Raw genomic sequence first — 25,073 nt, forward strand, 5'->3', positions numbered from 1 at the left:
TACATGTTAGAGTCACCGTTGGCAGCGATTACACCTGTGAGTCTTTCTAGGTAAGTCTCTAAGAGCTTTGCTCACCTGGGTTGTACAATATTTGCACATTATTCTTCACAAAAAAACCTTCAAGCTCTAAAGTTGGTTGTTGATCATTGCTAGACAACTATTTTCAAGTCTTGCCATAGATTTTCAAGTCGAAACGTAACTAGGCCACTCGGAAACATTCAATGTCGTCTTGGTACTGTAAGCAACTCCAGCGTAGATTTGGCCTTGTGTTTTAGGTTATTGTTCTGCTGAAAGGTGAATTCATCTCCCAGTGTCTGGTGGAAAGCAGACTGAACCAGGTTCTCCTCTAGGATTTTGCCTGTGATTCGCTCTATTCCATTTATTTTTATCCCCAAAAAACTCCCTTGTCCTTGCCGATGACAAGCATACCAATAACATGATGCAGCCACCACCATGCTTGAAAATATGAAGAGTGGTACTCAGTGATGTGATGTGTTAGATTTGCCCCAAACATAACGCTTTGTATTCAGGACATGAAGTTAATTTCTTGGCCACATGTTGTGCAGTTTTAATTTAGTGCCTTATTGCAAACAGAATCCAAGTTTTCTGGAATATTTGATATTCTGTACAGGCTTCCTTCTTTTCACTCCATCATTTAGGTTAGTATTGTGGTTTAACTACAATGTCATTGATCATCCATCCTCAGTTTTCTCCTATCACAGTCATTGAACTCTATAACTGTTTTAACCTCTTGGGGCTAGGTGGGACGCTAGCGTGCCACCCGTGGTGCACTCCATCAACAGCAGGTGCATTTCAAGAGCGGCAAATTTGAATCCAAATAAATGTCAATGAGATTTTACAATCTCCATCAGATGACACTCCTAGGACATTATGTTAGACAATGCATGCATTTTTAGTTCTATCAAGTTGATATTTATATCCAAAAACAGCGTTTTACTATGGCATTGATGTTGAGGAAATCGTTTCCCTCCAATAACCGGCAGTCAAGTCAGCGTCACAAATTAAATAATTAAAATTAGAAAACATTGGTAAAATATTATATTGTCATTTAAAGAATTATAGATTTACATCTTTTGAACGCAATCAACTTGCCAGATTTAAAAATAACCTTACTGGGAAATCACACTTTGCAATAATCTGAGCACTGCGCCCAGAAAAATACGCGTTGCGATACAGACTAGACGTCATGTTGGGGAGATCTAAAATCGAAAATACTATGTAAATAATCCATTACCTTTGATTCTCTTCATCAGATGTCACTTCCAGGTATCACAGGTCCATAACGAATGTAGTTTTGTTCAAAAAAGCTCATCATTTATGTCCAAAAATCTCCGTCTCGTTAGCACATGATGTAAGCCAGCCGGACTTCTCGTCATGAACGAGGGGAAAAAATATATTTCCGTTCGTTCAAACATGTCAAACGTTGTATAGCATAAATCATTAGGGCCTTTTTTAACCAGAACATGAATAATATTCAAGGTGGACGAATGCATACTCTTTTATAACGTATTGGAACGAGGGTACCCAACATCAACTCGCGCGCAAGGTGTCTAATGGGCCATCATCGTTCCATGGCTCTTGTTCGGTCAGATCTCCCTCCAGAAGACTCAAAACACTTTGTAAAGGCTGGTGACATCTAGTGGAAGCAATAGGAAGTGCCAAAATATTCCTAAACCCCTGTGTTTTTCAATGGGATAGGTTTAAAGTCAATACAACACATCAGGTATCCACTTCCTGTCAGAAAATGTCTCAGGGTTTTTTTTATCCAGACGTGCAAATGCTGCCCCCTAGACCCAACAGGTTAAAGTCACCATTGGCCTCATGGTAAAATCCCTGAGCAGTTTCCTTCCTCTCCGGCAACTGAGTTAGGAAAGACGCCTGTATCTTTGTAGTGACTGGGTGTATTGACAAACCATCCAAAGTGTAATTAATAACTTCACCATGCCCTTCTTTGCAAGGCATTGGAAAACCTCTCTGGTCTTTGTGGTTGAAACAGTGTTTGAAATTTACTGCTCGGCTGAGGAACCTTACAGATAATTGTATGTGTGGGGTACAGAGATGAGGTAGTCATTCAAAAATCATGTTAAACACTATTATTGCACACAGAGTGAGTCCATGCAACGTATGTGACTTGCTAAGCACATTTTTACTCCTGAACTTATTTAGGCTTGCCATAACAAAGGGTTTGAATACATGTTAACTCAAGACATTTCAGCTTCTCATTTTTAATCAATTTGTGAACATTTCAAAAAACATAAATCCACTTTGGCATTTTGGGGTATTGTGTGTACGCCAGTGACAAAATCATTTTTTTATAAATAGTTAATTCAGGCTGTAACACAACAAAATGTGGAAAAAGTCAATGGGTGTGAATACGTTTTGAAAGCACTGTATTTTTCAGTATACAGTGGTCGTATACAGTACAGTCTTCAAAACTTGACTACATTGTCCATGTTCCCCCTCTCTCCAGCTGTGACTGGGTGGAGATCTTGGAGCCGCGCTCGCAGGAGCGCATGTACGTGAACCTGGCCTCGGGGGAGTGTGGCTGGGAGCCCCCCCCAGGCGTCGCCGTGCGCCAGTCCGACGGCAGCCAGTGGTGGGAGCTGTTTGACAGCCACAACAACCGCTTCTACTACTACAACAGTGCCAGCCAGCAGACGGTGTGGCACCGGCCCCAGGCCTGCGACATCGTTCCCCTGGCCCAGCTACAGGCCATGAAGAGGAGCTCAGAGACGGGCCTGAGCGGCCCCATCAAGCCCCAGAGAGGGGGAGGAGAGGGCCGCCGCACACCCCTACCTAACCAGGCCTACCCCATGCCCCCCTCCCATGACCCTGACAGCAGCGGGAGGTCGACCCCATCTAAGGGGCTCTGTGACAGCCTGGAGAACAGGAAAGATACCCCCAGGTAACCTCTCTACCATAACATACACCATAAAGATTTACAATGTTTACATCCACTTACAGTATTTACTCAGCTTGACCACAGTAAGTCAAATCACTGCCGCACTTCATATAGAGCTGCAGTCACTTTCAGAATGGGTAGCAAGTAATGATCTAGTCGTAAATATATCAAAAACTAAAAGCCCAGAACAGAGCAGCACGGCTGGCCCTTAAATGTACACTGAGGGCTTATATCAATAACATGCATGTCAATCTCTCCTGGCTCAAAGTGGAGGAGAGATTGACTCCATCACTACTTGTCTTTGTGAGAGGTATTGACATGTTAAAAGCACAGACCGGTCTGTTCAAACAGCTAACACACAGCTCAGACCTAGGGCTGTTACGGTGACCGTATTACCACCACACTGGCGGTCACGAGTCATGACAGCAGTCAAATTCCACGTGACCGTTTAGTCACAGTAATTAGGTTTCTCTATGCTCTGATGCTGAACATTAGTAGCCTACCAAACTTGCTAACTTCCTGGTACTCAGCACTCTATTGTTCCTCTAATCACTCTGACATCAATGCAAATGTAATCGAAAATCTCATCAAACAAGCCATGAGCTCATGTTGAGCAACAATTCTATAGGTTATGCAATTGAGTGAGAAAACAGAGTGATCCCACCAGCGTTCTATAGGCTAGACCTACTATAATTATTTCTCAACTTTCTATAGGCTAGACTTACTATATTTATTTCTCAACTTTCCTAATATTAAGCAAATTGCTTCTCTTTAAAACAGGAGTAAAGCCTACCTGGCTGGCATGAAAATGAACCACGGGAAAAGCATCCTTCATTCGCTACTTAAGTGCATAGATGACATGTCTTTTTTCCCCCGCTGCCCCTGTTCAATACAGGTGCATGATAATGGTCCATTCTAAATTAAAACAAATTTCACACATATATTATTTAGTATATGTAAAGACCAGATTAAATTAAGAATAGTCTGATGGGAGACAATATTAGCCTATCACTTGTGAATGATATATTATCACTTGTGAATGATGCCCAGCTTAGGGCAAGAAACAACACATGCTTTTTGTTGTTGTGACTTTTTCAAATCGTAGTTGCACACTTCATGTAGCCTAGACTATATGTTTTCATAAGTTTTGTATCACAACTAAATTGGCCAAATAACTCAAATTAAGCACATTAATCCGCTTTACAACGGGGTGTAGAGCCTAACTGGCATACATACGCAGCGCGTGAGTTTAACCATAAAAATGCACCTTTATAATAAAAGCATGACATGCATAATTGCATTCGTGGTCACTTTTGAGAATGGTATTTTCCTGCTAATGGAACATTCATGCTTATAGCCTAATGCTGTGTGCGCATTGCTAAGCTTAAAATGTGAAGAAATAGCCTAATAGTTTATCAACATTTTAAGCTAAACGTTCTGATCTGTTGCATTAGCCACATTGCTTAAAATTGTTTTTTTGATGCTAGTGGTTGTATTAATCTGGGATCTATCGCATCCTACAACTGTCCCAGACTATGTTTGGAACATTTATTTCTTGCACAGAATAGAATAGGCCAACTTTTGTACTATGGGGGATAGTAGATTGACATAGGCTAGTGGTTTTGCTGTTCGTTAGGTCTACTCATCTTGTTGGCTGACGAACAGTAAATGTGGACATGTCTTCCATTATCTTCAATATGCACCTCGGATAAGCACATGTGCAGTTGTGTCCCTGATGTGTCTGTCTTCACTTGTAGCCTGTGAGAAAGACCCGATCACGTGACTGAGAATCATGTGAGTGAGAGGTGATTCGAGTCATGTGAGTGAGAGGTGCTTCGAGCCATGTGAGTGAGAGGTGATTCGGCACGCAGCCGAGAGAAGGGAATTATAGTTATTATATTCAGCCCAAGGGCACAACAGCCACTGGCCACAAAAGGCATGGATTTTTTTAGGGGGCATTACGGCCACACAAAGGGGATGCAGCTTGGAAATTCGAGGCATTATCAAGTGCTTGTCAAATTGTGCATGAGAGACTGATGAAGTGTGTACAGCCTGCGCAAAAAACAAAGCAGAGTTCATGCCTTTCATGCTACTTTTTAAAAATCATAATTTGAGTCGCATCATGCAGCTTTAGAATGTATTACAAATGTAAATATATAGCCTAACATTTGTATCACAACTAAAGTTGCATAAATTAAGCATATAAGAGTACCCTTTTCTTTGTTAACCGCTCAACACAGAATAGCACTCCATCAAAGCGTTTCGAGAAAATATCCTTTCTATTTTATTCAGCTATCTTCAATTTTATTCTTCATACTATAAAATAATATAAAATAGCAGCATGGAATTCTAAGCAAGTCTTGTCTGCTAAATTAACAAGTGTAACCCACAAGACATATCACCAGGGGTCTCTTCACAGTCCCCAAGTCCAGAACAGACTGTGGGAAATGCACAGTACTACATAGAGCCATGACTACATGGAACTCTATTCCACATCAAGTAACTCAAGGGAGCAGTAAAATCAGATTTAACAAAACAGATACAACAACACCTCACGGCACAACGTGGACAGTGAAGACACACACACACACACACACACACACACACACACACACACACACACACACACACACACACACACACACACACACACACACACACACACACACACACACACACACACACACATTATAATGTTGTGGTATTGTGGATTTGATATTGTTAATTTGTCTTGGCAGCAGCTAATAGGGAATCTAATAAATACTAAATACTAGCCTGACTCAACCCTAGATACAGTAGAAACTCTGTCCACATAGTTGTGGGATTCCTCCTTTAGTCTACTCTGCTGTTGCTTCCAGGAAGGCTGACTCTGCAGCCGTATGGATCTCAGTGTCAGTTAGCTGGGCTTATCCCCTCCTTCATCTACAGACGTATTACTGTGGATTAAGCCTCGTGCCGTGCTCAACCACATGGCTCTGTCATTTCACTTTTGCCTGGCTTCAGCCAGCACTGCTCAGCCTTATCTCCTGACTTGCCTAGTTAAATAAAGGTTAGATAAAAAATGTCAAAAAAATCGACTCTATATCACATACGTGAGACGGCTCTCCTTCCTCCTCCAGTTAAATACTGTTTGGCCGACTCTCGCAGGTGCTGTGTCAGCTTCATTTAAACAGAGAGAGAAAACATTGAAAGAGATGGAGGAGAAGCGGGTAATATAAAATGAGATGTCTAGACGAGATAAAAATTGAGAGGTTGGAGGAGAGAGTTTTAACAGATAGAGTCACAGAGGAGGCAGAGAAAAGCGGTTTGAGATAAACGAGGACAGAGAAGGAAGGATGGTCAGGGACATGGAGGATGTCCTCAGTGTTTTGGAGCGCTGTCGGTGTTGATGAACATGAGAGGCCTGCTAGAATGAGATTGTCTGCAGATGATAATGGAATTGTTTAATCGCGATGTCTTTGGTCAAATCTGCCCATGTGTGTACAGGCTGAAAACTCTGGGTTGGGCCCATCTTGACGATCCGTGTAGCTGCTAACCTCAGGGGCCAGGCTAGATCTGAGCCTGTCTGTCTGAGCACGGGCCAAACTGTCAGCATTGCAGTCTATACAATTTAGCACAAGCTAACATGGTTTAATCGCTAACTTTGAGCCAAGGCCATTTCTGTTTTGCTAACTGACACCCAGGCTAGCTTGGAGCTAACTTAGTGATTAAATGAGTGAAGAAAATTGTTTCTGTGAAAGTTCCCAGGAAATTTGTTAGGTTAGCAGCAAATATTCTCATAACAAAAAAACTGTCCAGTCATGCTAATAATCATAGAATGTTTGTATGAAACATTTGCCTAACGTTGCAAGAACATTCCTAGTTCTGGGAAGTTTCACAGAAACAATTTTGCTAGGAAAACATTACTGGTACATAGTGTTATTACATTACCTGGAAACCTAATGAAAAGTGTTGGGGAATGTTCTGTGATGGTTGCTACAGATGTGCACAACATTTTTGTGACCGTTAGAACATTTGAGGGAAAAGATTTATTTTGTTATCAAAAAAAAGTATTTGTTTTTGGATGTCATCATCCTAATGTTAGATAAAATCCTATTGGGTTCTGGGAATGTTCTGAGAATGTCCCCGGTTTGCTGGGCTTACTACTACTAACACTTATTACGCTTTAAGCTATGGCTGATTCTGATTGCTAGGCTAACTAAGAGCACATTTTGCGGTATAAAAGAAAATCTGGTGAAGTTTTGGGATGGAGGTTACATTTTGCAGATTTTTTGCAGCTTTACACATTATTCTCAGCTTCCCATCTCTTTCCTATGTGGGACATGACAGAGTGTGCCTTACGTCTCACCTCTGGGAGTGGGCGACTCACATGGTAGCCCTCAACACATACAAGGAGATATGCTCCAATTATGGGGAATTACTTAATATTTCCTTTCTCACTTACCCTATTCAGACAGGAAATGCCCTTCTACTGTCTATCAAACAGGAGCTGTATGAGAGCTGCTATAGGAACAATTCAGGTGTCTAGTGCACTGCCTAGCACACAGCCAAATACGCTACATTGAATCGCTTCATATTTTGCCAACATGGCTGTTTTAGTTCCTCAAACATATGTTTACCCTTTGACACACACTCACAGACACGCACACACACCTGTCAGTGTTAGAGTGAGGGACCGGTAAGGAGTTGTATTGATGGTTTAGACGTTACAGAATCACTTCCTCCTACGGAGTAGTTCCACACCCAGTACAGTAGGAGGAGTACCCATATAAGGACTGCAGCAAATATAGGGACTCTCTCTCTCGCTCTCCCTCCCTCTCTCTCTTTCTCTCTCTCTCTGTCTTTCTCTCTCTGTCTCTCTCTCTCTCGCTCTTTCTCTCTCTTTCTTCCTCTCTCTCTCTCTCTCTCCCTCTCTCTCTCTGTCTCTCTCTCTCTCTCTCTCTCTCTCTCTCTCTCTCTCTCCCTCTCTCTCTCTCTCTCTCTGTCTCTCTCTCTCTCTCTCTCTCCTCTCTCTCTCTCTCTCTCTCTGCCCCTAAGAGAAGGAATGGCTCAGAAAAGGGTACTGAGTGGTCTGGCTCCCCCATCAGTGAACCCAGAACAAGCACTCAGCCTCTTACAGACAGCTCTCCCTAAGGCCACTTACTCAGCCCTCTGCTGAAGTGGAGGTGTTGGGCTTGGGGGTCCTGCTGCCCACCAGGCAGAATGAAGACGGCTGATATGTCCAGAGGGAGGGCTACTGTTACGCCAGTTTATACAGAAAACTAATTTACCGTTAGAAAGGGGTCTATCTCTCTCTCTCTGTGTGTGTGTGTGTGTGTGTGTGTGTGTGTGTGTGTGTGTGTGTGTGTGTGTGTGTGTGTGTCGTGTGTGTGCGTGTGTGTGTGCGTGCGTGCGTGCGTACGTGCGTGCGTGCCTGCGTGCGTGCGTGCACAAACACTCACGCGTACACCCATTTGTGTGTGAAATTGAGTCAGAACCAATTCCGCTCACACACTCCATGACTCCCACGCTGAAACATGGCATTGGGTTACAGGCCCTCAGACAAGGTCTGCGTTGTATCTACGACACCGAGGTCTATTCCCTCCACATCCCTGCTTTTCATATCAGTCTGGAACGAGTGGTAGGAAAGCCCCTCGCCCCCCATTCTCTGCTTACTTCCACTGACATATACTCACATCCACTTCATGGTTAGATATATTGTGACTGAGTTCACTGTCCCAATCAGGAGAATTGCAGTGGTCCCTTCAAGAGAACGTAATCCTCTCTGTGGTGAGGACGTTGTCAGGCTGTATCCCGTCTCTCCACCTGGTCCAGGGTGCCGGTGTCAGTGTGGACTCTGAAGTGTGTTAGTCATTGATTGACCTCTTATCTCATAACCTGGTGCCCTCCACAGCAGTCCAGTAAGGAGGGGAATACCTCAGCCTCCCTGGGTAAACATCACGTCACTCAGACCTCACTGGGAGTGTGTGCTGGAGAGGGGAAAGGAGGGGCTATACATACGGCATGGGAGGTTACTGTGTGTCACTCATACAGGTAACTGACAACATAAAGGAAACACCAACATAAAGTGTCTTAACAGGGTGTTGGGCCAAAACGAGCCAGAACAGCTTCAATACACCTTGGCGTAGATTCTACAAGTGTCTGGAATGCTATTGGAGGCGACACCGTTCTTCCACAATAAATTCCATAGTTTGGTGTTTTGTTGATAGTGGTGGAAAACGCTGTCTCCAGAATCTCCCATAAGTGTTCAATCTGGTTGAGATCTGGTGACTGAGACGGCCATGGCATATGGTTTACATCGTTTTCATGCTCATCAAACCATTCAGTGACCACTCGTGTCCTGTGGATGGGGGCATTATCATCCTATGAGGGCATAGGCATGGTGGCCAAAATAATGCCCTGCCCAGTATTTTAATATATGACACTAAGCATGATGGGATGTTAATTTCTTAATGAACTCAGGAACCACACCTGTGTGGAAGCACCTGCTTTCAATATACTTTGTATCCCTCATTAACTCAAGTGTTTCCATTATTTTGGTAGTTACCTGTAGAACGTAGAGGAAGGTTGGCTGGCAGTTGGCTGAATCCATTTAAAATATGTGCTGAGACACGGACATGCAAACACCCAGTGCATTCACATTACTGCCAAAGCTGAGGAAATCCTCCTTTCTTCCCTACCTCTGCTTCATATCAACATTCACAAAGAAACAGCCTCTCCCTCTCTGCTAGCCATTGCCCCACTCTCGTGGGTGATGTCATGGCCTCTCCAGGTCATGAGTTTATATACAGTTACTATGTGTCTTAACACGTTCCCTTTCAGTTCTACATATGGACTCTGCTACTTGTTAAAACTGAAAGCTTTTTGGCACTCCTTCTCCCAGCCTGTTGATACGGTCTAGTTTTCTCTCTTTCTTTTTCTCTCTCTCTCTCTCTCTCTTTTTTTCTCTCTCTCTTTCTTTTTGACCTCTCTCCCTGTAAGGGTGGGAGGAGTGTCATACCAGCCCTGGTTAACAGATTGAAACCTGTTGGCTCAGCTCAGAGTCCTCTACCCGGGGATAGGGCAACGGAATCAGCCTTAAATGGTAGCACACGTCCTCTCGTTATGCTCTCTAGACAGGCAGATTAGGAATTCTGGGATGCTGACTTGCCCAGCCCCAGTGGGTGATTGACAGTTCTCGTTAAGCCACTGGGATCTTTTCTTTGGGAAAAGTTAGAACCTCACTCAATCCTCAGATTTAGCTTTCGACTTTAGTCTCTCCCTTTCCCTTCTCCGTGTGTGTGTCTGTGTGTTTGAACTACCTTCATCTTAGGGCCAGATCGAAATTTACAGGGGGTGGGGGGGGCTGGTCCAACTCAAGGTGTCATAAAAGAATGCACCCCCCTCCCCAACATGAAAAATATTTTCACATGACCCTCCCCATGTACTTCTAAGTAAATTGCACACCCTCAACACCAAAATAAATAGACTATGTCAATCTTGACAAACAGAAAATACATTCCTCCCTCCGAATCTCCGAATGTCATTCAACTTTTTGTTTTATTTGTAACAGATGTCTCTTTCCATTCAGCAATTAATTGGCCGCAGCACAGTTTGGATTGATTTATTTTATTAGTCAGTAGAAAAAATGCATATTTACACAAAGATTTTTTAAAGTAATGGGGATTGCACAATAAAGTCGGGGACTTATTTCCATTGTGGTCCCTAATTTTAAACATAAATATATACACAATTACATAGGTACAGACACATTACAGAGATAGATGAAAAATGCTCAACCTCAGATGAGTATGAGGAGGGAGTTTAAGTACAGTTCTTAAGAGCGTGTTTGGCTGGTAGCTTATTCTTTAGACGTTTGGGGCTGCTGGTGAACCATGATGTTCAGGCGTAATCAAAGTGACACTGGACTAGCACACCTGCCAGAGTCTTTAGGGTGTCTATAGCTAGGTTTCCATCCAATTGGTGAAAGATTTTCATGTGAATATTCAAAAATATTCATAAAAACAATATTCCATTTCAGAGTTTACATTTGGCACCGAACACCGTGACAGGGAAGATTTTAATTTACCGGACATTTGAAAATTGCACGGACATTCATATGCATTCAGATCCGACCTGGAGCAGCCAGCTCCATCAATAAACGAGGGATGTTGGCCTAATGAGCCACATTTACAGAAACAACCTTAACAAATTACAAAAACACTATTCCTGGTGTTTCGATGTGTAGCATATGCAAAACTTTATAGCCACTCCAATACCTTGACTTTGTTGTCCTTAAACCATTTTGCCACAACTTTGGAAGTATGCTTGGGGTCATTGTCCATTTGGAAGACCCATTTGCGACCAAGCTTTAATTTCCTGACTGATGTCTTGAGATTTTGCTTCAATATATCCACATAATTTCCCTTCCTCATGATGCCATCTATTTTGTGAAGTGCACCAGTCCCTCCTGCAGGAAAGCACCCCCACTAAATGATGCTGCCACCGCCGTGCTTCATAGTTGGGATGGTGTTCTTCAGCTTGCAAACCTCCCCCTTTTTCCTCCAAACATAACGATGGTCATTATGGCCAAACAGTTATATTTTTGTTTCATCAGACCAGAGGACATTTCTCCAAAAAGCACGATCTTTGTCCCCATGTGCAGTTGCAAACCGTAGTCTGGCTTTTTTATGGCGGTTTTGGAGCAGTGGCTTCTTCCTTGCTGAGCGGCCTTTCAGGTTATGTTGATATAGGACTCATTTTACTGTGGATATAGATACTTTTGTACCTGTTTTCTCCAGCATCTTCACAAGGTCCTTTGCTGTTGTTCTGGGATTGATTTGCACTTTTCGCACCAAAGTACGTTCATCTCTAGGAGACAGAACGCGTCTCCTTCCTGAGCAGTATGACGGCTGCATGGTCCCATGGTTTTTATACTTGCGTACTATTGTTTGTACAGATGAACGTGGTACCTTCAGGCATTTGTAAATTGGATGAACCAGACTTGTGGAGATCTACAATTCTTTTCTGAGGTCTTGGCTGATTTCTTTTGATTTTCCCATGATGTCAAGCAAAGAGGCACCGAGTTTGAAGGTAGGCCTTGAAATACATCCACAGGTACACCTCCAATTGACTCAAATGATGTCAATTAGCCTATCAGAAGCTTCTAAAGCCATGACAACATTTTCTGTAATTTTCCTAGCTGTTTAAAGGCACAGTCAACTTAGTGTATGCAAACTTCTGACTCACTGGAATTGTGATACAGTGAATTATAAGTGAAATAATCTGTCTGTAAATAATTGTTGGGAAAATGACTTGTGTCATGCACAAAGTAGATGTCCTAACCGACTTGTCAAAACTATAGTTTGTTAACAAGAAATGTGTGGAGTGGTTGAAAAATGAGTTTTAATGACTCCAACCTAAGTGTATGTTAATTTCCGACTTCAACTGGATCTATGGGATCCACTGGATCTGGATGTAATTGATGGGGGGGGGCAGAAGGGGGAGAGATAAAAGTGATGGATGATTGGGCTGAAAGCTTGGGGTCATAAATTGCCTGTTTCCCTACCTCATACTACTTCAGTTGACCCTGAGAGAAAGACCTCAATACTAGACGGGAAGGATTTGTCAATGGTGTGATTGGTATTTGTGAAAGACTTTCTTGGAATATATACTGTACGTCCTCTTTGTGTGTGGGCTTATTTGTGTGTGTGTGTGTGTGTGTGTGTGTGTGTGTGTGTGTGTGTGTGTGTGTGTGTGTGTGTGGTGTGTGTGTGTGTGTGTGTGTGTGTGTGTGTGTGTGTGTGTGTGTGTGTGTGTGTGTGTGTGTGTGTGTTTGTTTATCTGTGCCCTAATCAGGCTTTTGCTGTGTGGGGGGTCGTCCCCCTTTCCTGTGACATATGGGTCTTCTCCCTGGCTTAGCGCCCACCCATCCTTTTGTTTGGTCATGCTGGTCACTATATACCAGCATTGGATGAAGAACAGGCAGTGTGACATTCACTTGTTTGTTGTTTATTTATTCTGTACATCCCTGGTTGAAGCTGAGGTGACCTGGTGACTCATTGATACAGATATCGTTCTCTGAAATGGTGAGTGCTTTCATACTGAGAATCATAATGCTTTATTTCATCTTTGAATCTGGGAATTTGTTGAATGTACAGTAGATAAATGTATATGTGTTTTTGTTATTGAGAGTGAACTGGGACTTTAAATTGGTGTATCATAGTGTATAATAGTGTATAATCGTTATAATGTTGGTTCTGGGGATGGCTTTGTCTGTGATTTAGAAGGCATTCCCACTTCTCATGTTTGAAGAGGACACGGCTACACTGGAGGTGCTCAGAAAGAACATGTGGCCCTCAGCTCCTCTCGTCCTCCACAAAGAGGATTTGGGTTTGGAATGGTAATCTGGGAAGTGCATTCTGGTGTTATCTCCCTCTGTACGGGCAAACCTGGATAGATTAGATGGTCGGTGTAAACATCTTTCATTTCCTCAGCAAGAGAACAAAGGGTGAGATTACGGCAAGCTGTTTTACACAGAGAGATCAAAGGAGCCAGCTCAGTTGCTGTTGCCAATGTGGACCAAAACAGCCCACATCATAACAGTGGCTCTGTCCTATTTTTATAAACACACTACTCAGCTAACGGTAGAGACATAGGACCACAAGACCTTACGAGGGTTTCATGTCATTTTAATTCACCTATTTTTTTGAAAATATGTTCTATTTTTAAATCCCCAGACCAAACACTAATCCACTGAGATCCATGTGAAGTTGTCTCTTCATACAGAGTGTGGTTGTTGTCGTTTCTTTGTGTGTGTAAAGTAGGTTTTCTTTTCACCCGGAGTTGATATTGTCTGACCTGATCTAATCGGTAGAAGAGTTTCCTCTGTGCTGCAGGTCCCCTGTTCTCCCTGAGAGGTTGTCTCTGTCTTTATTTCTCTATCTCTGCCATAGAGACACATCTCAGCCTGCCTGGGCCCTGTATCCTCCAGAGGGGTATTTTACGTAACAGGTTTGAGGAGTTAGAGAGTTGACTTTGGTCGACTCTGAGTTCAACTCGGGATAACCGGATAGCCAGGTACATTTCTATGGCAACGAATCCTTCAGAACTAACGTGCTCCCGGGCCATGCTTATGCATGCACAGCTCGATTCCCTCCCTCTTGCAAAGATTGCGTCATCATCCCCTTCATTTGAGGAAGACTGATTAAATATTTTATTAATGAAAGGTTTTAATGTGTTCAAAAATAGTCCTGTTAAAATATATCACCTTACAACATTTAGTAATGACCGGATGCATTTGAAGCTTCACGCACAGTAAAACTTTTGTATGACATCATATATTTATTTTATTGATAGGAGTGGGGGAAAAAGGTGCTTGTGCATTGATAAGCACACCAAAGACGGCATTAACGATATGTAATAAAAGAAAGACAGCGCTTCTAATAGCCTATTTCACACTATAGCCTGCTGAATTTGCAAGATAACTTTTCTTTAATTCTCATTTCAACACAAATTAAAATGTGGCTCTGATTCGCCCGTGGATTGATGTTTCAGCATTGTCTCAATGAAGAGTTTGGCGGTCGACTAGCCACGTGGGACGTGAACGTGCAGTTACAAGCCTGCTAGAGGTAGTGGCAGGCGGACGAGCAATATCCACCGTCGTAGTAAGGATGAAGCCTGAGCTGGAATGTGAAGCTAACTGAAGCTGGCTAGCTTCAGAAAACCCTGAGTAGATCTAGCTTTCTTCGTAGGATACCCCTCAGGAGATCTCTCCTGGCTTATCGGTTTCTGTGGGATCTCTCCTCTCTATATGCCCTCTTGTGATTGGTAGAGAGATCTGGTAGCCCTAAAAGTGCCCTGTGTGTGGTAGGATATCAGGCTGACTGTGTGGCAGCAGGTGGCACAGGTGGACATGCCTGCTACCCTCTGCCACCCCAGTGACCCGTGGAGGGGCGGCTGGGTTGCTGATGGGCTCACTTGGCATGGGCATCAGTTGGCATGGGATGGCCTGCAGACAGGGATGTGTTGGGACGGGACTGAAGCAGGTAGGGTCCTGTGCCAGGAGGCTTATTAGTGGGATTAGGTGTGTTGATGGTGAAGCATTCCTACTAGGTCAACCCAATGAGCTGTTTCTTACAACAGACAGGTCCAAACGGAAACCCTCACCTGTTTAAAACATTTTCTCTTTCTGCGTGACAGTTTCATAGTGGTGACATCATCTCCCAGGATTCTTTGCTCTGCTGCTCGGTAGTCAGTCTTCTTTACTATGCTACTGACAAACGTGAGCAGAGCTGTTAGACCAGGAAGAGATTTCACTCTCTTACTCTTTCTGTCTCTCTCTCTCTCTTTCAGTTTTTTTCTTTCTCTCCCTCTCTGTCTTCCTCACTCTATCTGTGTGTGTGTGTGTGTGTGTGTGTGTGTGTGTGTGTGTGTGTGGTGTGTGTGTGTGTGTGTGTGTGTGTGTGTGTGTGTGTGTGTGTGTGTGTGTGTGTGTGTGTGTGTGTGTGTGTGTGTGTGTGTGTGTGTGTTTATCCTGGGCATGGGGCCCACGGCTGCGGTGGGGAGCGTGGCCCACTGTGCTCAGCTTAGCTTTATCAGGCTGTTAAACAGGAAGAGATACCCTATCAGACTCAGAGGGAACCAACAGGCTGCTCAAACACAATGTTCCACCCAGGCTGGGGCTAGTCAACTACACTCAACTCCACCATTTACCAGGAAGTTGAGAGGAGACTAGAGTGGGAGGACTGGAGCACCGACGTCACATAAAATGACGTTTTTTATGAGAAACTTCTTATTACAGCATCCAAACAATAACAATGTCCTGTGTATTTGCAGATGATTCTTTGGGTGCTGAAATCAGTCGTTTTTCATAAAACGTCATTTTATGCGACGTCGTAGCTCCACTCCGCCCACACTAGTCGCCTCGCTACTTCATGGTAAATGGTGGAGTGGAGTATAGTCTGCCAGTTTAAACACAGCTCTCTTTCCTGTATTTATTTATTTCTGTATATTTTCATGGGGCATGGTTATTGGATGTTTGATGGCTGTGTACCTCCTGCCAGGATGGCACTATAGACTAACAGAGTGGTGACAACGAGAGGTGATGCCATCTACAACACTCTATCCGGTACTACTGAACCGGTTCTGTTTATACTCTTTATTATACTCTTTATTATACTCTTTATACGACAGACAATTAAACCCAGTCTAGTTTCCGGCTAAGCCTAGATGACACCATCCCAAAAAGCTGTCAAGTCCTCTTCTGTCAGCTGTCTTATGCTCTTCCTTTAATTCTCTCAGTCTCTCCTTCATACACTGTGTCTTAGAAGAACATTAGAAAAGTGGAGAACGCAATAACTGAACTCAGTCCTCATAGGTTGTGTATGTGGTGCGTGTGTGTGTGTGTGTGTGTGTGTCTGTCTGTCTGTCATGGGCTGCCCTACTGTACATAAAGTGACAGAGGAATATTTGAAGACAGATTGTGATGAGGGTGTGAGATCCCTAGCCACAAAGAAAGTGTGGGAGCTATGTTCAGTTCTGGCATGCTATAGTTTTATACCAGCACGCATATCCACTGGTTAACACACTGTGTGGATAGGCTGAGTTTAGCTCAGATGGCTGAGTTAAGCTCATAAACGTCTGTATATTTGACATTTTCGGACTCCCTGTTGTGTGATGACTCCCTATGCCGTTGGATGATCAATTCTGGATGGGAAATCCTAATTTGCTAAGAATATGAACTGACACACAGACTGTACAATGTAGGATGCTCATGCTGCTGGAGAGAGAGGGGGAGGTGCTCTGATACCAGGGACAAATTGAAAGTCGCTGACTGTTAACTTCATTTGACTCTCCATTCTAAAGGCTCTTGACTTTGTTTTCCCTCTCCTCTCCGGCTATTCCTCCTGCTCCTCCTCCTGCTCCTCCTTCTCCTGCTCCTCCTCCTTCTCCTGCTCCTTCTCCTCCTCCTGCTCCTCTTCCTCCTGATCCTCCTCCTGCTCCTCGTCTTCCTGCTCTTCCTCCTTCTCCTCCTGCTCCTCCTCCTTCTCCTGCTCCTCCTCCTGCTCCTCCTTCTCCTGCTCCTCCTCCTTCTCCTGCTCCTTCTCCTCCTCCTGCTCCTCTTCCTCCTGCTCCTCCTTCTGCTCCTCCTGCTCTTCCTGCTCCTCTTCCTCCTTCTCCTCCTCCTGCTCCTCTTCCTCCTGCTCCTCCTCCTGCTCCTCTTCCTCCTGCTCCTCCTGCTCCTCTTCCTCCTGCTCCTCTTCCTCCTGCTCTTCCTGCTCCTCTTCCTCCTGCTCCTCCTGCTCCTCTTCCTCCTGCTCCTCCTCCTGCTCCTCCTCCTTCTCCTCCTGCTCCTCTTCCTCCTGCTCCTCCTCCTTCTCCTCCTGCTCCTCCTCCTGCTCCTCCTCTTCCTGCTCCTCATCATCAAAGTTATCCTCTAAAAGCTCAGCTGCAGTGATAGCCTTTGACAAAGCTGTAGAATCTGCTTGCACATGTAGAGTGATAGGTTAGATGTGAATCATAACAAAGTTACATGTGTGCTTACTTGTTTTCACACAGGCACATCTATGTGCACCCTTGCCATATTAAGATATTTGGATGATTTATGAGTAATTTGTGTATTGAAACAAGGACATTTGATAGAGTATTTGTTTCCACTGCTCAATTTGTTTTTGATTGCCTTGACTTTGCATATGCATTCCAAAGTCAAACTCTCTCTTTTTGCCCTCTTCTCCCCCTTCGCCAAACTCTCTGTTGCTGTCTCTTCCTCTGCCTCTTGCTGCCCTGCTGTAGGATTATAAGGCAATGATGCTTCAAATCAAATCAAATTTCATTGCTCACATACAGATATTTAGCAGATGTTATTGGGGGTGTAGTGAAATGCTTGTGTTCCTAGCACCAACAGTGCAGTAGTATCTAACAATTCACAACAATACACACCAATCTAAAAGTAAAATAATGGAATTAAGAAATACATAAATATTAGGATGAGCAATGTCGGAGTGGCATTGACTAGTATACAGTAGAATACTGTAAAACAGTATGTAAACATTATTAGAGGGCTTTGCGTGACTCTCTGGTTTCGATGGGTTTGAGCGAAGATCATGTTTCACGAATAAGATCGACCACTGTGGCCCATGGCTGTGTGAGTGGTTGTTATGGTCAGAATGGATGTGAGTGTGAATGGTCACCATGGTTCATAGAGAAGAGACTGGTCAGTGTGGTTGAGAGGGGTCCTTTAGGTCCATAAGGGTGTGTATGCATAGTCAGATCAGGAACACTCCCCATGCTGTGGTATTCAACCTCTGGTCCAACAATAACAGCAGGCAGAACAGAACCCACCCACAAACAGGATGAGAATACACACAATACAGTACTGACCCGCTGACCTCTCTCTCTCTCTCTCTCTCTCTCTCTCTCTCTCTCTCTCTCTCTCTCTCTCTCTCGCGCTTTCTCTCTCTCGGTCTCTTGCTCTCTCTCTTTCTTTCTTTCTCTCTCTCTTTCTTTCTCTCTCTCGCTCTCTCTCCCTCTCTTTCTCACTCTCAGGGATTTTTTGGCATGGGAAACATATATTTGCATTGCCAAAGCAAGTGAAATGAACAATCTCTACCAATCTCTTTCTCTTGCTATATAGGCTACCGTTGTGTCTCGCTCTTAACATACACAAAGCCCTCTGTCAATGAGGCAGCTCCTGTTCTAAAGCTCATGCCTGTCATTGGGAGATGGACCAGCCAACGATGAGGACAGCTGAAGAGGGGGATAACAGAGAGAGAGGGAGAAGATGGGTGAAAAAAGCCCTGGGAAAAGGAGTGTGAATTTTCCCCGGTGTTAGTGGCTGGGCTGTGGGGACACTGTATGGTTTTGTCTCCAGGCGGTGCTTAGCCAAACAGGATTAGAGGAGGAGAGCAGGCTCCAACAGCAGAACAAAGCAGCTCACAGAGAATGTGATCTGGGCCTGGCTGGCGCTGTAGGCCTCCCTCTGGTACTGCACCACCATCCAGAGAGACTGTAGTCAACTCCAGAACTCCACACTACCATCTACTGTCCTATCAAAATCCCCACTCATCCCCATGCCCCATTTCCCTCCCAAACCTTCCAGTGACCCTGGCCTTACCACCACATTCCCCCAATCTTACTGCCTTGTTCCAATAGCCTCACTGCCTCCATATCCACTCGCCACAACTTATCAGGGATGTATCTATTCTCCCAGCTGCTGACTGGCTGACTCTGCTCAATAAGATCCCATATAGAACAGCACAGTGCAGACCTCAGCCAGTCAGTCAACCCCCACGTCACATTCCATACGGCTGCTCTCCTCATTGACCCAGTACTAATGAGGTCAAGATGGAAAGTAAGTAGTGGCTGGGCCATAGAAATAGAATGAATTGTAGTTCTGTGGCATAGTAACTCACTTCCTGGTTCAAACTCCAGTCCTGTCTCACTCAACACACACCTCACCTGTGTGACTGCCAACTGGCAGATAAGGGCACAGCAAACACACACACACACACAGACCAGTTGATCTGGTTTCTGTATATTCTGAGAATAATCCTCTCTGACTTGTGTTTGAAATAGCTGTAATCAGGGATGAAATGAGCATGTCCTCAGTCTCCAGGCTGCTTCTATCTAATAGGAGGTGGGTGATGTCGCTAGGCAGCTGTTAGCCTGTTCCACACTGAATACAGTAGAGATCTGGTCATCTGAGCCCATGGCATGGCAGACATGTGACTGTGGACTGGGGGCACTCCTCTGCATGGTGCTTACTATCACAACCTGCCAGAATGAGGATGTTCCTAATGCATTTTCCCCTTAGTGGAAAAGCCCTGAGGTCATATTCTGTACAGTCGATCCCTCTGTGGACAATATCAGAGCCGGACTATTCTATCTCCCTGGCAGAGGTCTACTCCCTCAAGATATATGACCCTGAATGTCTGTTTGTCCATGTGTCATGACATTCTATCAACTTCCTGTCGTGTGTGGCACATTTTCCATAGTCCTTTCGTGGGCGTGTGTGTCCTCTGTCCCTTAATCAAATCACTGTGATAGTAACTTACTTACTCCCCTGTATCCCTACGTGCAAACATGAGCTCATCTCCTGGACGGCCCACCCCATAGATAGAGGAGCAATGTTTCCACATCCCCCCCCCCCCCACCCCATAGATAGAGGAGCAATGTTTCCACATCCTCCACCCCCCCCCCCCCCCACCCCATAGATAGAGGAGCAATGTTTCCACATCCCCCCCCACCCCATAGATAGAGGAGCAATGTTTCCACATCCCCCCCCCCCACCCCATAGATAGAGGAGCAATGTTTCCACATCCCCCCCCCCCCCCCACCCCATAGATAGAGGAGCAATGTTTCCACATCCTCCACCCCCCCACCCCATAGATAGAGGAGCAATGTTTCCACCCCCCCCCACCCCATAGATAGAGGAGCAATGTTTCCACATCCTCCACCCCCCCACCCCCCCACCCCATAGATAGAGGAGCAATGTTTCCACATCCTCCACGGTATAATCTCTAAAACAACAGACCGCTTTAGTGTAATGGGGTTATTAGAATCACATTTGAAATGACATTTTGACACGAGTACAAAGAGAGTATAGTTGAGACAGAGGGGGGAGGTTTGCTCTCTGATGTAGAAACCTCACTGCAAATGATGGCTTTCTGTAAAGGGGGCAGCCGTTTTCGATTGTTTCTCATAATCTATGAGGGTGGGAAGTTAGAAGATAATGACAGTGTAGAGAACAGTCGGTGTGGGTTCCTGTGTGTCTGTGTGTGTGGTCCTGTCTGTCGGTTTGACTCGTCACACTCTAGGAAGGAGGAGCAGCTGTGTGTGTAACAGCTCCGAACGTTTCACATCCTTCCAGGGCTCAGAACTCACACCTGAACGTCCAATCACAGCCCTGACCTGCCAGGCTGCCAACAGACGCTGTCATATCACAGCTCTTTCCTGTGTGGCTGTCGCCAGAAACCAGCCAAACAGAGCCCTGGGTTAGAGGTCACCAGGGATCGAATAAGTCATCTGGTCCTTAGGTCACCACAGGGGTCAGTGTTTGGTTGTTTCATCACTAGGGGTCAGCATGTCTGTTTGGCCGTGTGTTTGTCCATGGCCGTGAGAGAGACTACGTCTCTACGGACAGTGTTTAATGTATGTATTTATTTGTGTTTCCCTATGTAAACTCTCAGTCAGTAAAGGGGATTCTTTAGGTTTGTTCTGTGCTGTGCTCCGATGTGAAAGCTGTGTTGGTATTTCCTGTTTTCGCTGTGGAGCGACGCCCTTTGAACTCTCCAACAGGCGCTCCCCCAGGACAACCCCACTCTTTACACTCTGGGCCACATCCCTCGGGGAAACAACAACACATTCACTCATGGATGTTTGTTTTTAATCAATATCCCATATGGCATTTAGATTTTTTTTGTTCAAAATATTTGTCTCTGACTGCCATAAAGTGTTACAGTCCAATTCCTGTCCACATGGTAGCACCCCACACAACAGGCAGGCACTGAAATCACACAACCTGAACACCTGGCACAACATCATGGTGCTAACTAGTGACATGAAGGCCTCCACAGTGTCAATGTGAGAGAGACAGAAGACAGAGAGAGGGAGAGAGAGACGGAGAGAGAGGGAGAGGGAGGGAGAGGGAGAGGGAGGAGGAGGGAGAGGGAGAGAGAGAGGGAGGAGGAGGGAGAGGGAGAGAGAGAGGGAGGAGGAGGGACAGAGAGAGGGAGGAGGAGGGAGAGAGAGAGGGAGGGAGAGGAGGTGTGGTTCTGATAGCTTTATGACTTGTTCTCCCTGAGCATAAAATCTCGACACATCACACCATTGTGTGAGACCTTTTATCTGGTTGTTTGTAGCACAGACAGTGTCTCTTCACGAGAGACGGTTTCTATCTGTTGTGCCGGGGTCATAAACGGGCAAACTGTTTTGCTGCTGGGACTTTTAGGAGAACTACTGTAATGTCCCCATCTGATAACCCCACAGAGTAGAGGCTGCCCAAAACGCGAGGGAAGGATAGTGGTTTGGGGGGGGGGGGGGGCTGTCAGGGCTGTTTTGGTTCTGCCAGTCACCATGTTTCAGTTGTCCACGGGCCCCAGACACTGTATTTCCTTTGCTGGTTGAAAAGATTGTTGACATTTGGAGCAGCAAGATAGGAGCCACAATGTGTGGGAAAAACCACGAGAGAGAGAGAGAGAGACATTTGACATTTGTAATGTCTTTATTCTTTTGAAAATTCTGTGAGTTTAATGTTTACTGTTCATTTGTATTATTTATTTCACGTTTGTATATTATCTACCTCATTGCTTAGGCAATGTTAACATATGTTTCCCATGCCAATAAAGCCCCTTGAATTGAATTGAAATTGAAATTGAGAGCGAGAGAGAGAGAGACTGAACAAGTGAATTGATGAATATTTAGGAAGAGAGAAAGGATGTTAGACAGAATGTATGAATCTTTAGGAGGAGAGAAAAGTTGGGAGAGGTGGAGGGGTGAAGTACTAGAGAAAAGGTGTGGAGATTGATTGAAGGTTTTCTGTTCTAGCAAGTCCATCAATCTTTGTGAGAAGGAGAGAGATGTTGTGAAAGAGGTGGAGAGGAGACATGAGGAGAGAAATAAACAGGTGAGAGGTGGAGACAGACAGAAACAGAGAGGGTACTAGCCTGCGTTAGAGAGAGGGTATTGTAGTGGTGAGAGTATGATCCTTGAGAGGGCAGTGAGTAGTGGAGTACTGTGAGAGGAGAGGAGAGGAGAGGAGAGGAGAGGCGAGGAGAGGAGAGGAGAGGAGAGGAGAGGAGAGGAGAGGAGAGGAGAGGAGAGGAGAGGAGGGAGAGGAGAGGAGAGGAGAGGAGAGGAGAGGAGAGGAAGCTCAGTGTTGGGAGCAGGCCTCGGGGGTGGGTGGAGAAGGGGGAGCTGAGAGGAGTGGGCTGTATTGTTTCACATGCTGAGAGTCTATCAGAGAGGAGAGAGAGGCTGAGTTGGAACAGAACAACTCACATTCCAGCTACTGTAACACAGGGGAAGGGCCAGGCTACAGCACCGGCCCCCGCCTTTCTTTCCTCCGTCTTTCCCTCTCTCTCTCGCGCTCTCCTTTTTTTTACTCCCCTCCCAGCAACTCCACAATAAACGTAGACGCTGGTGGCAGTCTACAATTAAGAGTAGCTGTAAAGAGCTCTGGAGCCTTGATGCCTTGGTGTTTTCACTGGAGACACACAGCGGGACCTGGGTTCAGTTGAAGACGCTGGCTGCATTAGAAAACCATCCTCTCTCTGGGACACGCTGGCAGAGGTCGGCCCTTGTTTGTTTTGTTTTTGTCAAGGAGGGGGTGTAGCAGGGTTCACACGGGTACTGAAGGGACCCCCCGCCGTTACAGCGGTATCCCGCGCCAACACAGAGACAGGGGGGGGGGGGGGGGGGGGGGGAGTTACCTTCTGATCTGTTGCGGGGGACAAAGACCACCTCCCACCTCTCATTGTGGGTCTTTACTCAGGTAATGCTGCGTGTAAATCCTATGACCTGAAGATCCTGTGCTTATGGACTGAATGTTAGACAGGGCAGACTCAGACTGTACAGAGCTGTTGTGTTGTGCTTGTTTTTGTTTTATTAAGCCTTATTTCAGCCTTACTCAGCAGAGGCTGTTTGAGCCATATGGACGTGTTCTAGAAGTGACAGCGTGTTTACTGATGGTGAGAACAGCTTTTAGAAAGGGTTTTCATCGGTGTGGCTCCGCTGTATCTTCGCCTCTGTGGGATGTGCTCGGGTGGGTTTCCCCGGCTGAGAGAGGTGTGGGGGGATTTTGAGTGTGGTTACGCTGTTTTTACAGTAAACATCAAGCTGTCGTCTGAGCAGGCTGTTGAAAGAAAGGGTCTGTTGTGTGAGAGGAGGGGAGAGTAGAGTGCTGGTTAGATTAGCTAGTTGGTACTGAGAGATGATCAGGTTGCTTGTGGAGTGTGCAGGGCTGTAAGCAGGATCTGCGGTCTGAAGGCTGAGTGGGCTGCACCACTAATGGTCCAGAACACCCATGGCATTGATGCAGGGTTAGGGAATGAAATTCCACTGCCCTCTGAGGGAACAGGGGAGGAAACGCTGCCACGAGTGTGGTTGAGGTGGTGTGTGTTGAGTGGTGGGCAGGGGGTGTAAATGGGGCTGTATTTTTGACGGCTTGATTTGGCAGACTGTACTGTTGGAATACCTGTTTTCCCCAGTGTAGAGACCTTTCCTGTCGTGTTTCTACTACAAACACGGCTGTGGTATTCTGGAAAACGAGGATGTGGGGGCGTGTGGGGTATTGCTGTTTTGAGAAGCTGAGTAAAGGTTTTGTTGAGAAAGGTGTTATCATTGTTCCATTGTGACACTTTCTTGAGTCAGATTTAGTTTCCACGCCCTGATTATGTACTCACAATATGGCCATGTCGTTGGAAACTAAACCAGCACTGTCTCACAGCCTCTGTCGCACTGCGTCAGACCAAACCTGATCAGATCACATATCTGTCTCACAGCTACCTGTAGTCTCATACCTGCGTCTCATACTCTCTGTTAGTTTCACAATATGAGACAAATACTGTTGAGAAGATATTGCCCCTGGTCCTACTGTAGGTTTGTCCTTCACACAGACCTGGGTTGCCATTACTGTAACACCTAGAGACCTCTCTCTATCTGAGCTGTGGAAGGTCAGAGGGTTTAAAAGCCTCTGACTGAACAGAGGAATGTGCAGAACGGATTCCTGCCAGTCCTGGCATCCCAGTCACGGATACTTTCTTCTCAGTTAAATATGAGCAAATTGGCTTTGAACAGTCACCTATTTACCCACCAAGCAGGTCTACTCTAACTTATTGTTTATAGTGTGCATGGGGGTATATTTAAGCATTAAGGCCTGAGGGGCTGTGGTATATGGACAATATACCACGGCTAAAGGCTGTTCTTTATGCACGACGCAACGCGGAGTGCCTGGACACAGCCCTTAGCCGTGGTATATTGGCCATATATCACAAACCCCCAAGGTGCCTTATTGCTATAATAAACTGGTTACCAACATAATTAGAGCAGTAAAAATGTATATTTTGTCATACCTGTGGTATACCACGGCTTTCAGCATTCAGGGCTCGAACCACCCAGTTTCTAATACATTTTTGTTCCCAATTTTTGGTGTCTTTGAATGTGTTTTATGTGT

At 45.1% G+C, this 25,073-nt stretch overlaps 1 protein-coding gene across 3 annotated transcripts in view; it reads left to right on the plus strand.

Moving 5' to 3' along the window:
• The window catches only part of arhgap46b (Rho GTPase activating protein 46b), a 95,134-nt gene that overhangs the window by 41,265 nt on the left and 28,796 nt on the right, over positions 1-25,073 (plus strand). For 2 of the 3 annotated variants that reach the window (XM_014145896.3, XM_014145897.3), the window contains exon 2: positions 2,492-2,926. In XM_014145896.3, coding sequence (XP_014001371.1) covers positions 2,492-2,926 — 435 coding nt within the window. Of the gene's footprint in view, positions 1-2,491; positions 2,927-22,894; positions 23,192-25,073 lie in introns of those variants that run through there. The other variant, XM_014145899.3, reaches the window with a different exon arrangement.

The sequence above is a fragment of the Salmo salar genome, chromosome 15, assembly GCF_965601325.2.
Source record: "Salmo salar chromosome 15, fSalSal1, whole genome shotgun sequence".
Taxonomy (NCBI): Eukaryota; Metazoa; Chordata; class Actinopteri; order Salmoniformes; family Salmonidae; genus Salmo; species Salmo salar.